The following is a 13371-nucleotide window of genomic DNA, read 5'->3' on the forward strand; positions in this document are numbered from 1 at the left end:
ATTTAGGTCCAATCTCAATTATAATTCTGTTCTCAAGTCCAGTCCCAAATAGAAGCCAGCTCCCAGGATCATAAAACACAACCTTGACCCGACCCCCATCTTGTCCCGCAACCCCACCTGGCAAGCAGGGAAGGAGGGTGGGCGGAGAGGCTGGTAAGAGGAATGGGGAGGGTTGAGGAGGATTCTTGGGCCTGGGGAGAGTCCAGAAGCTGCCTCAGCAGGGGACAGGAGCCCAGGAAGATGACTCACATCTGAGGTTGCACTTCTCGGTGAGGGAGATTCGCAGGTAGCTGTGTTGCCGGCCGAAGCTGTCAGTGAGGAAGGCGGAGAAGGGGGCCGCGTGCTCTCTCAGGAACTGTCTCCGTCTGGACAGCTCCTGCAATGCCCGACCAGAGGAAATGTGGGCCTCTGCCCAGGCTAGGGGAGAGGGGAGAGGAGAGCCCGCCTGGGGACAGAAGCCCCCCTCCCATCAGCCATTCCCTCCCCCACCCTCATCTCTGACATCTGTGTGGGTCCTGCAGTCCTGGGGGCGTGGGGTTTCTCCCCCTCACTCACAGATTGGGAAACAGGCCTGCAGGGAAGGACCTGTCCCCCAGGCTCCAACTCAGCCCTAGGGCACGGGAACTCTATAGGGACAAAACTGCCCTGCCCCCTTTCTCTCCCTGTCACCACCTTACAGCCCATGCCCTCCTTCAAAGGAGGCCTGTCCAGGAACAAACATCCCCAGTATTTCCTGGACAAGCCAGCGGGAGAGAATGAGCCACTCAGTATCCGGCAACTATGCCAACTGGCAAGCATGTCCAGAACGGAGGAGAAGAGGTGGGGAACCAGGAGGGATGGTGGCCTGGGCTGCTGCCACTGCACCGCCTGGGACATGGGGAGCCACTTCTGCAACCCAGACCTCCTATTCCTTACCTCTGCAATGGGAGACAGAAGGAGCTCAAAGCAAACTCATCAACTCTGAGGGGTGGGTGTCACACGAGTTGCTTCTCCATAACCACTCCCCTGTCGGCTGGGCTCCCTGGGGCCTTGCCACTGCCCAGGAGGGCGCAACAGGCCAAGCCACCGGGAGCAGCTGAGGACTACAGACAGCTGGGGAGGGGAGGTCTCCCCTCATGCAGAAGGCTTTTGGGGCAAAGACAGCACAACCAAGGAGGCCTGCTGAAGCAATGAGGCCACCAGCCTCTAGGAAGGCACAATGGAGGGGCTGGGATGATCACCCACTAACCCCCTGCAGAGATTACTCCAGTCTTCATCCTCTACCCTACCCACTGCTGGGAGGAACCACTATGCACCCACTGGCTCAGAACTAAGAGGGAGGAGATTGCTAGATGCTCCCTGCAAGGCCCAAATCCTCCTGGAGAGAGAAAGGAGGCAGCCAACCTCACTCTTTTCCCAAGCCTGATTTGGTCTTATCTCCTGCGTTGAAAGCACAACCCTAGGTCATGACAGATGCTGATGAGATAGCTGTTCCATAGAAGGAATATTTACAAATGATCTCAAAGTGTCCAAAGAACTCTCTCTGCTCAATTCCCACACCTACCCCCACAAGGGATTACTACAACTGAAGCTGGGATGGAGTTCAAGAACAGCATTGGCAGGCCCAGGATTCAAATCCAGGTCGTTTGAGTCCAAGTTCTCAATTCTTCCCTCTGAGTGCAAAGGGCGAATCTGGGAAGGCACACAGGACGGTGCACAGGGTGGGGAAAAGTCCTTTCTTTAGAATCTTTACAACAAGGAAATCATGACCCTGGTGGTCGTTCATGAGGTCTGTGGACAGGGATCTGCACTGGGGAGCAAGCACCCCTGGTTTCTGGGCCAGGTGTGACCTGACACCCTGAGAAAGCTCCCTAACTTCTCCAAGCCTGTTTTCCCAGTTGTAAAATAAGAACACAGCTATGTGCTCAGGTAAGCGAAGGGAGGGGGGTCAGGTAGCTGACAGATAAATGCCTAGGATTATCACGATCTTGTAACCTAAGACAGCAGAAGGCCTCAGGCCCCCCTGAAGCCCAGGGTAACCATTCGCCTGCACCCAGCAAGAAGGAACATTTACTTCAGTGAGCTTCTGGGCCCTGGCTGCACGTGAGAACCACCTGGCAGCTTAAGAAAAAACTTCCACTGGAGACCAACTGAATTTGGATCTCTGAGCACTTGTTTTTAGTCTCTCTAGGTGGTTCTAACATATAGCCAGGGTCAAGGGCCACCAATTCAGGAGATAGAAGGTCAAGGACCACTGACTCACATACTTACACCTGAGTGAAAGTATGTGAGGGTGCTTCCAGGATATTCCTGGGTCTGTAAAAGCGACCTCACTCTGCCCACCCCAAGGCCAGTGTCTCTCCCCCACCGCCGCCCATCCTCCAAGAAACCCTGCTCATGGTCCCATGACAAGCAAGCAATAGTCACTTCTCTGAACTGCTGTCTGCTACAATCGTAACAAGACTTCCTACCTTCCTATTCACCTACTCACTTCCTACTCACCTGCCTTTCCACCAGTAGCCTTGGGGGTGGAGCAGAGGCCACTACAAAGTCAAGAGCCCCAGAGGCCTTGAGTCCAAGAGATCAGATGCCTGGAAGTCTGGCACCCAATTCTTCATCAACAGCTATTTGCAATTCAGAAATCTGTTTGTCAACCCAGAAGCCACCCCCTCCCTAGTCGCCCTCACCCTAATCTTAACATATTGGGGGTTGGTGGCTGGGTGAGGAAAGGAATTGGGAAGCAAGGGAGAGGACCAAGGAGCGTGACTCAGCGGAAACTGGGGAGCAAGCAGAGTCAAGGAGCAGTGGAGAATGGAATCAGGCACTCTGTTGTGGCCCTGGGAGGGGCAGCCAGATTTCACTGCTGAGACCTGGGGTGACTTTATCTAGATTCATTCAGACTCCGTACTGCCAGTACCAACCTCCCTCCCCACCCCCCCCCACCCTGCCCCCCACAGTCTCTCACCCAGCCAGGCTTGCAAACTCTTTTCTTTGATGTTAACAAGCCCCATCCCTGCCTCTTCTCTCCTGCAACACTGCATGTCCTACTTTCAATCTTCTGTTTTTCCCTTTCCTTTAAACCCCCTGGAGGAAAAAACATCAGCACCAGTCAGAGGAGCCCTGGACCCAGAGGGCATTACCGGGCAGGGCGGACAGCGATGCCTCTCCCCCAGGACAAGTGAGAAGGAGCAGAAGGCCCTTAGCTGCTCATATTCTCAGGACCCCAGCCTGGACCATGTTGCTTCCCCAGTGTGGGCAGCCCTCCTGCCTGATTCAGTATCCCAGCGTCTATACAGTAAGCCACTGTGTCGATGAACAAATAGGCTGGTGCTTAATCAGAAGAGAAAGGTGGTGTATGCGAAGCCGGTCACGCTGGGGTCACTGATTTCCAGGCTGGTCTCTACTGTCAAAATGGTTTTTGCCAAGTACAGCGGCTCTCAACTCTGCACATCTAAACAGCCAGGAGTGCTTCTAAGAAGCACGGATGCCAGAGCCCCACTCCAAAGATCCCGACTCAATTGCTCTGAGATGGGGCCCTGGCTTTTCATTTTTTTTTCATGTGTCAGCTCTTTGCTCTGTAGCTTGGCTGAGAACCACTGGCCCAGCAACACCAGGATGGAGAGCTATTTTAATCCAGGGGTACTTGCTGGTTCTGAGCAGAGGCTCTGGGAGTAGATAAACCTGAATTACAAGACTGGCTTTATTACTAACGAGCCATAGAGCAAATCACCGAAATTCTTTAGGCCTTACTTTCCTCTCCCATCAAGGGTGCAAAATAATTCTACCTAACTCAGTTGCAGGAGTTCCTGGCACACAGCAGGTATTCAATAAGTGATCGCTACCATTTTCTTAATATAATTCCTACTTACATATATTGACCCATGAAACACATATTCGTGGAGAAGCACCAGCTGTGTGTGCTGGGACTAGTTTTCTTGCTCTTGTCAGCTTCCCTGGTCCTGCAAGGGTCCACCCTACTTAATGGCAGATGGGCCAAAGCTGGGGTTTCAGACCTGTTGTTCCATCATCCAAAGCAAGGCAAGTGGGGTCTAGGCTCCTCCAGGACCACGGATACAAGTGCAGGTGACCACGCACCAGGCAGCCTGCCATAGGCTACCGGTTGTATCTTGTCCACTTACCTACTGCAGATTCGGGTGGGGTGGGGTGGAGAAGGATGGTACAAAGGAGTTAGTTAAGGGACAGAGGCTGCCCTCGAGGTAGTCATTAACTTTGGGCATTTGGTTTGAATGATAAAGGCCAGACCCCAAATAGCTCTAGAATATAATATGCAGGGTTATTCAGGAGAAAAAGAACTCAAATATCAGTGGCGCTGATTTGGGATCCCTGCTATTTGGGATGATGCATACCAGGGGTGCCTCAAAATTAATCTCTATTAAACAAAAAAACCTAGGGGCATCTGGGAGGGGCTCAGTCAGTTAAGCATCCAATTCTCGGTTTCGGCTCAGGTCATGATGTCACGGTTTTGTGGGTTCGAGCCCCAGTAGGGCTCTGTGCTGGCAGTAGTACGGAGCCTGCTTGGGATTCTCTGGCTCCCTCTCTCTGCCCCTCCCCCCCTCACACTGTCTCTGTCTCTCCCAAAATAAACTTAAAAAATTTTTTTCAAAAAACAAAACAAAACAAAAAACCCCAAAAAACAAAGAAACAAACAAACAAAAAACCAAACTCAACCCAAAACCAAAACCAAAAGACAAGAAGACCTAGCAAGGTGCCTAGTCTCAGGTCTGGAATCCTCCCCCCTCCCTCCATCTCCCCCTTAAGTGTGAGGATTTTACACCTATGGCTCCTGGCTCAGATAGTCACACTTCATTGAAACAAAGTTTCCGAAGGAAAGACTGGAACTCAAGATAACCCCTTAAAGTTCTTTCCCTTCGTGTGCCACTGCCCCAGGCCCTGCTGTCCCCTTCTATCTTCTCCTACACCCACTTCCTTCCTGCACAACACCCTCTCCAACATTTGGTCTTTTTTGGCCCTCTGAAAAGCGGGGTGCCTCTGCCTTGCTTCACCCTCTGCCCTGCTTCTGTCCCAAGGCAGCAGGCCCAGGACCTGAGGCGAGCTCCCTGTGGCCCCAACGTCTGCAAGGAGCCTGGGGGGAAGAAAGAGGGGTGGAGTGCTTCCAGGCCAGGGTAAGCCCTGTAGAGAAGGTGGTCCGGGCCACCCCAATCAGGACAGCAGGTAGCTGTGTCTCCCCTACCCACCTGCCCACTTTACCCACACTCCACCATCTCCCCTTTCCACCTGTAGATGCTGTTCAATTGACTGTCCTGGGACTAAAATGAAGGCCCACTTTCTGCTGTCCTCCCAGCCAGCTCCCACTGCACACCTCACCCCTCTCTCACACCCACACCCTAGCACACAGACAGCACTCAGTGGCCTTTCCCTCTGTCTTTCCCGGCACCTGTCAGGGTACAGGGAAAGGTGCCCTGCAGGAAGGGACGCAGGGACAGGGATTCCCAATGCCCCACTCCTACTCTTGCCAACTGGCAAGCTCTGTGAATAGGCTGATGGTATGTATCTCCAGACTTGCCTCACCTCTGAGATTTTCTTAAAGACATTCTGTGCCCTTCCCCACTGCATAAAGATGGGCTGCTCCAACCCTCTGTTTTTGTTCTTTTTTTTTTTTTTTAATGTTTATTTATTTATTTAGAGAGAGACACAGAGAGAGAATCCCAAGCAGGTTCCACGCCGTCAGTGCAGAACCCGACATGGGCTCAGTCCCATGACTGTGAGATCATGGCCTGAGCCGAAGTCAAGAGTCGGATGCTTAACTGCCTGAGCCACCCAGGTGCCCCAACGCTCTGGTTTTAAAGACGTGTAGAGAGGGGAAAGGACAGCCCCAGAAGCCAAGTGAAATTGGAGGCAGAGTGAAGGTGAAAACCTGGGGCTCCCTGTCCAGTGTTCTACTATTCCACATGTCCCCTCACTAGCTGGGTTTCAAACAGCCAAAAATATCTGACTCTACTGCCTGCAGAGTACTGGGTTAAGCACCATGCAGAAAGGCAGGGGAGCACCCAACATTTGAGGAGCGACCTGCCTGCTGAGAATAACCCTAGTGGGGAATGTCCAGCATAGGAGGTCTACGACCAAGTAGTGGACAGAATGGCCACCCTGAGTGTCCAGTGGGAGGGGACTAATGGGACACAGCATGAGCCAACGGCAGCAAGGTTAACAATAATTAAAACAAATACGTACCTAACACAACACTTAGGTGTGTCAGGCTTTGTTCCAAGTACACATATTAACTTTTTTTAACTATAACCACCCTATGAAGTAGACCCTTATTCCCATTTTACAAATGATAAGGCTGAGACACTGAGAGGTGAAAGGACCTGCTGAAGTTCAGATACCTACTAAGGGGTAGAGCTGGGATTCCTTCCAGCCCTGGCATTCTGCTCCAGACTCCATGTTCTTAACCTGCTAATTCTACCTCCCCTTATAGGGTAAAGGAAAGGGCGGGAGAGCCTCTCGCCCTCCCCTCCCTGCAAGGAAGAGGCAAGGGCACAGGTGCTAGAGTTTGAGTTCCTGCCCCCTTACTTTTCAGCTCTGTGACTCCAGGGAAGTTAACTTCAGGGAGCCCTCACCTGAAAATGCAAACTCCTGACCTCACATGGTTTACTGAGAGGACTAAAAGAGACCAAGTACGAAGTCACTTAGCATGGGTCCTCTTCTGAGGGGCACCAAGGAAATTAAGGGCAAGAAGGAGAAGAAACTTCCCTTTTCCTGAATTCTTTAAAGGTTTCTCAGCAATCTTTGCTTTCCTCTTCTTCCCTCAGGGAAGCTGGGAGTTCAAGGATACTGAAAAACTTCACTTCCCAGCAAGGAGCCCTGATTATTTGTGGATTCCAGGAGGGCTCAGACTTGGAAAGCAAGTTAGGCTGGGGCGCTCCCCCTCATTAAGCCATAGGGGCAGTGGTGTGGAGGGACACGAGCTGATGATTCCCAGGACATGAAGCCTCCCGCTAGGGGATGGGAAAAGAATGCCTGGATGAGTCCAGAAAAGAGGTTTCACCAAATGAAAAAGACCTGCTTCTCTCTAAAGTATTCCCCGAGCACATGGGCAAAAAAACAACACCGAACTTAAAACTTGTTAGGACATGAATCAGTCTGTGGGGTGATGTGAATGACTGCAGGGGCCGCTCCCAAACCTTAAGGAAAACTGGGATTCTCGGCCTGGAAGAGGATCTCGCTCCATTCTGCTCCAGAACGAGGCTGAGCCCTCCTCAGGGACAGGAGGATGAAACTGAAAGAGTCAGTGAAGGACAAGTCACAGAGCCCTGTGACTACAGAAGTGACAACTGACTACTGGTGGCACCAAAGTGACATTTTTAGCCAGTGTCACACTATGAAGCAGGGTGTCACACAAGAACACCTGAGCGCACGCAGACAACCCCCACTGAGGGGAAGCGAGCAAAACGTTCAAAAAACAGGGTGGGTGAGGCAGGGCTGAGAAGGGCACTCATAACAACTCAGTGGACGCAGAGTCCTAACTGCCTGCTCCCTCATCTCTGGCTTACCTGGAAGGGGGTTCCATGGCTAGATGGGCAGGGAGGTGGTTAAACAACACCCCAAGGAGCGCCCCCACCCTGGGGTATCCGGTGAGACTAGGCAGTTCAGAGAGCATTCCTCCGCTCCTCTCCCCACCCCCAATTAAGCGTTGAGGGGGTCCCTCCCAGAAGCGGCCTCTGCGGCCCAGCCTGGGTGTTTCTCGGGCTAAGGGACAGCTGGCCGGGGCGCCCTCCGCGGGGAAGGTGTGGATGCGGGCGGGCTCACCTCCACCGCAGTTTGGGAGGGCTCCCCCGGGCGGTGCTGCGTCACTGGAGCCCCCGAGCTGCAGCTCCGGACGCTGGACCTCAGCACCCGCTGCAGCATCCGGGACACTGGCCTCGCCGCCATGAAGCCTGTCGGCCGGGCGGGTCTCCACTGGGTAGTAAGCTTCAGAGCGCACTAGCCCTGGGCTCGCTGCCGGGGTCCTCGAGGCGGGGGCGGAGCGGGGGCGGGACCCATGCAGCCAATCGGCCGAGGGCGCCGCACCGCGCGGCCTCCTGGGAGTTGTAGTCCACTCCTGCGCACCTTTCCTGGCCTGTGCAAGCCTTCTAGGGCTCGGAAAGCGCTAGTTCAAAGTCAGCAGAAGTTCCCCGGGTCTTTCTACAGGCTTCTTGGCCTGCGCCAGCCAGTCCAGGACCTAAGTGGTGGTGTGACTAGCACAAACTGTTGTAGGCAGGGCAGGACTAGGGCCAGATGAATGAAGCATTGCCTTGGGCACAAAATTTAAGCACATGCCAAAAAAGTAAGTTATCAAGATAAATAGTATTTAATGCAGTATTTTTTAAAAGAATCAATGCTAAAAAAAAAAAAAATTCCATGATGAACAAAATATTTTATATAAAAACAAGATCTGACCCTGCACATTTATGATTTATGACTTATCTCAGTCCCTTGAAGGTAGTCTAGGCCCTGGTTGAAGGCTGGTCTGCTCTCTTTAAAGATACACTTTTCCAGTTGTGCCCCCAAACGACATTAACAATCTTGGCCTATCTGTTTAAAAAAAAAAAAAAAAAAAGGAGTATATGGGAAGAAGTCATAGAATGAGCGGATATCAGTTTTGGAATGCTTCCTTACACACCATGCACTATTCCAGGCATCATTTAATACTTACAATAATCCTGCCATTAACAGAATGTGGATTTTGCAACTGAGGAAAGTGAGGCTTAGAGAGGTTAATTTTCCCAAAGGCACACAGTTGATAGGTGGAAAAACTGGGGTTTGAGCCCAGCACAGTCTCATTCTGAAAGTCAAGACACAATGTACATCAGGAATGGGGTGAGCTGTGGGGGAATCTCTTTCTCTCTCTCAAAAAACAAAGAGCTATAGTCTTAAAAGATTTTGCACGGTAACACACTCAACAATGAACATATATACTGAGAATGATTATGTTCAAACTAGCCTATCTGTTGTATCCAAAACCCCATGGCTGTGGAATTGTAAGAATCAAACATCGACTGGAACATTCTAGCTGCCAAGTATATATTAGAAAATGAGGGTCTTAGTCTCCTGGTCTTGAAGAATTGACTATTACTGATTTGCACAAATGCATCAAGACTATCAGAAAAGCTGGGATGATTTTAGCCTCAGGCTCAGGGTGAGTTTCTTACGTTATTCAGAATTCAGACAATACTTTGCAGGGCTGAGGGGGTGTCTGGGTGTGTTTGAAAGAGACCTGACAGAAGTCTATTTTGCAAAGGGCCTGAGGCCCACAGAGGACTATTCAAGTTCTGTCCCCTGCTAAATTTGATGTGTCTTTGTCAGGGGGTGAGGATGACACTTCCCCCACCCTCTACCTGTATGAGGCCTGAAGAACTTCCAGGCGAGGACTCAACCTTAGGCAAGAGGTCATCTGACATAATGAACTTGATCCAGTAGCAAGTCCTCAGAATTTGGAGGAAGCAGAGATTCTATGTGTTAGTTCTTAATCAGCTCTGTCCCCAGCTTTATTAGTTTCTTATGACTGCATTGACAAACTACCACATACTTGGTAGCTTAAAGCAAAATGTATTCTCTTACAGTTCTAGATGCCAGTCACTCTCCCTGTGGAGGCTCTAGGAATGAATCTGTTCCCTTTGTCTTTTCCAGCATCTAGACCAGTATTTCTTGGCTCATAGTCCGTTTCTTTATCTTCAAAGCCAGCAGCATAGCATCCTCTCCGTGACTCTGCTTCCATGCCATGGCCTGTTTCTCTTCTGCCTTAAATTTCCCTCTGCCTCCTTCTTAGAAGGACATGTAGAAGTCACCTGGATAATCCACATGAGTGTTTCATTGTGGCTCCTTCTTGGGGCAGGGGAGGAAGTGAGGGACAGAAGACAAGTGGAGAGAAAAGGGTGGTAGGACAGGCAGAGAAGTGTTTAGCAGTTGACCAGAAAACAGATTACTAGAGGTAATTAAATTGAAGGATGTTAAATCTTTTAAGTGAGCCACGAAATATCATATTGTGTCCTCATACAGTAATCCTACTCTTTCAGCCCATCTGAACTGCCACCAGTTGCATGAAACTTTTCTGGATTTTGCCCTCTTCATCCAAATTGTAGATGACTGTTCCTGTGCTTGGGCCTGGTCACTCTTTATAGAACCTTGGAACTCCAGCACTGTGCAAGATCTTATGGCTTACTCAGTTTGGCCTGCACACTGAAGTCTTCTCTACATAATCAGCAATCTACATGGATACTTGTGCTAGGAAACTTTCTGATTTCCTGACATTGCCTATTTCCCTTAGGAGCCTCTTTGCCTATAAAAATTCTTACTTGTATTGAGCAGAAATGTGCCTCTTTTTGTCGATATACTGTGCTGAAGTGTCATCCAGGCCACACACACTGCTACTCACTGTGGATAAGGAAATACCTCCAGGAGCTCACAGCCTAGAGTATGGCTCTGATCTGGAGAGTCCATGGATAGATTTGGGAGGGACCTCTGAACTTGAGTGTATCATATGGTACATGTGCATATTTTTCTAGGGAGAGGTGGCTTTCATCATGTGCTTAAAGAGACCCGTGACACTAGAAAGATGGAGAATACATGTTTTGAAATCACCCTTCTGGAGATATCTTCCTATTGGCCCTATTTTTAGCCCCTGGGACTATGCATCTACCCTCTCATTTGAGAGCCTTAACTCAAGTTATCCCCTCTTCCAGGTAAACAGCAGCAGTTACTGCCAACCTTTGTGTACAACATCATGTGAGTCATTGTGCAATTTTTAGTTTGTCTTCCCAAATACGATTTGGTTTGTCCAAGTGCTGTCCAATGGCAGATTGTATCTTTGAAAGATAGCTATGATAACATCTCCTGTCTCACATGTTTGTCCACAGCAGTGCTGTCCAATAGGACCTTCTGTAATGATGGAAACATTTCAAGTCCTCACATGGCTATTGAGAACTTGAAATGTGGGTAGTGTGACTGATGAACTGCATTTCTAATTTTAGTTTTCATTAATTTAAGTGTAAACAGCCACGTGTGACTAGTGGCTGCTGTGTTGCTCAGTGTTGTTCTAGAACTTTGCTTTCCTCATCAGGAAGTGGAATTAATTCTCTGCTTGCATCTGGGTAGGTTTGTAATGGTCTTGTAACCAATAGAATATGGCGGAAGTGATGCCACAGGACTTTTTAGGCTAAGTTTGAAAAATAAGATGCAACATCCACTTACAATTTACCTCTAGTGATCAGCTCTATGCCTGGCTGGGTGATACTTCTTCCCAGCTCCTCTCCTCCTCTCTCTCCACCTGTCTTCCACCCCCCTAGCCCCCCATAGAGATGCAGGACAAAACATGGAAGCAACCAATAAGTCCCTCAGGAGATGAATTGATAAATAAACTGTGGTACATCCAGAGAACGGCATATTATTCAGCACAAAAAAGAAATGAGCTATCAAGCCATGAAAAGACACGGAGGAAACTTAAATGCCTATTACCCTAGTGAAAGAAGCCAATCTGAAAAGGCTACACACTGTGTGATTCCAACTACATGACTTTCTGGAAAAGACAAAATTATGGAGACAGTAAAGAGATCAGTGTGCCAGGGGTTGGGGGCAGGAGGAATGAAAGGGCAGAGTGCAGAAGATGTTTAGGCCAGTGAAACTATTCTGCATGGTGTTATAATGATGGATACACATCATTATACATTAGAATGAATCATGTTGTAAACTATAGACTTTGGGTGATTATGTGTCAGGTTCATCAGTTGTAACAAGTGTACCACTCTGCTGGAGGATGCTGATTGTGGAGAAGGCTTGCATATGTAGGGGCAGGAAGTATATGGAAAATCTCTATACCTTCCTGTTTATTTAAGAGCAGTTTTAGGTTCACAGAAAAAATAAGTTTTATTTAACAAAAAATCCAAGATGGGATTTCTTGGCCATATGTCCATTGCCTCTCTTGTAAAAGGAGTCTCAAGTATCCAGACCTCTATACTCCTTCAAATCCCTCCCCTATCCCATCAGTAGCTATGGACCCGCTTTGCTATAGACATTTTAATTAAGCAATGAAATTAAAAGTTTGAGAAAATGTTGTCTAAATGATTGTTACACTTCTTTTGGGGGGGTTCTTGTTCAGGATATTCTCCATTTGCTTCTCCAGACCCACTCCCTGACACTCCCCACGCTGCTCTGACTACTAGGAGACTGTCCTCTACCTACTGCTTTGATAGCATCACCCACGTACCCTTGTCTCTGGTTTCCAGAAGTATCTGTAGGAGGTACAGGCAGGTTGAAGAGCATAAGGAGAGAGGTCAGAGTATTTGTTCCTATTTGCTGTCTTTCTGGCTGGCGTCATACAGCCCCTATGCCATGAGTCCAGCTCTCACCAGGCCCAGTAACATCATTTCTAACCCTTGTTCCTTCAGGCTTGGTGGTGGAGGGCTGGCTTTCTTGTTGATGGTCATGGGTGCTCAACATCTCTGTTGGCCACTTTAACCCTACACATATCTAACAAATGGTCTCTTTGGTTAAATGTTCCTTCATAAATTCCAGCTAAGTATGCTGCTTCTTGCTGATTCCATGACTTATTCAGGATTCAAGGACTTCTCTTTACCAAAGTACCCTAGATTCACCTTTGTTAACAGCGGCAATTACGGTGGAGTGGCATAGTTTATTTATATCCCTTCTGCACTATGAGCCCTTTGACGGCTGGTGCCAAATTTAAATCAGCTGTAATCATAGTACCTGGCATAGTGTTTAATGCACAGAAAACTCCCAATAAATTAGCATTAAATGGTACATTCCATATCTTTGACTTGCCTTTCAAGTGAAGTAGCTGTATCAGTCATGATGGGCTAGATTGTGCTGTTATAACAAACAACCCAAACATCTCAGTAGCTGAAAACCACAAATGTTCCTCATTTGCACTACATGTCCGGCAAGGGTTAGCTGGAGATTGTTCCTCATCAGTGCCGTCCTCACCCTTGGCTCTAGGCTTATGGGGCAGATAATATTCACACATAACACTGGTGATTACCAAGAGGGAAAGAGGGTGGTAAAGGGAACACTCCTACCATTAGAGCTTCTGCCTGGAAATGCCACACATCACTCTGCTTCAAGCAAATCATGTGGCCACATCTAATTTCAAAGGGAAAAGAAGTTTATCCATCCCACAGAGAACAGTAAAAATCTTACCAAGGAACAAAATTCCCTTGTGCTCTAATGTATCATCCAGGCTTTTCCATTCCTCCTGACAACTCTTCCCTTTATTCATCCCTGTCACTTCCGTTGTATACTGAAGACAGCCATGGTCGCTTTATGTGTCTGCACATGTCAGTCATAGTCCTGGAGCCATGAAGTGCTGACTCCAGCACTGTCTTGTTTAGAGTCTGCCATCAACAAAATTAAGAAGAGAAG

The 13371-nt window shown here is 49.0% G+C and overlaps 1 protein-coding gene across 4 annotated transcripts in view; it reads right to left on the reverse strand.

The window, feature by feature from the left end:
* Positions 1-7976, reverse strand: part of MOCS1 (molybdenum cofactor synthesis 1) — a 36955-nt gene extending 28979 nt beyond the window's left edge. For 2 of the 4 annotated variants that reach the window (XM_011282235.4, XM_006931670.4), the window contains exons 1-2: positions 7768-7975; positions 250-376 (exon numbers count right to left, since the gene is read on the reverse strand). In XM_011282235.4, the coding sequence (XP_011280537.1) occupies positions 250-376; positions 7768-7890 (250 nt within the window). In that variant the 5' untranslated portion in view covers positions 7891-7975. Of the gene's footprint in view, positions 1-249; positions 377-2944; positions 3064-7767 lie in introns of all 4 variants that reach the window. The other 2 variants (XM_023253940.2, XM_011282236.4) reach the window with 2 other exon arrangements.
* Positions 7977-13371: the final 5395 nt, after the last annotated feature.

This window comes from Felis catus, chromosome B2, assembly GCF_018350175.1.
Source record: "Felis catus isolate Fca126 chromosome B2, F.catus_Fca126_mat1.0, whole genome shotgun sequence".
NCBI lineage: Eukaryota > Metazoa > Chordata > Mammalia > Carnivora > Felidae > Felis > Felis catus.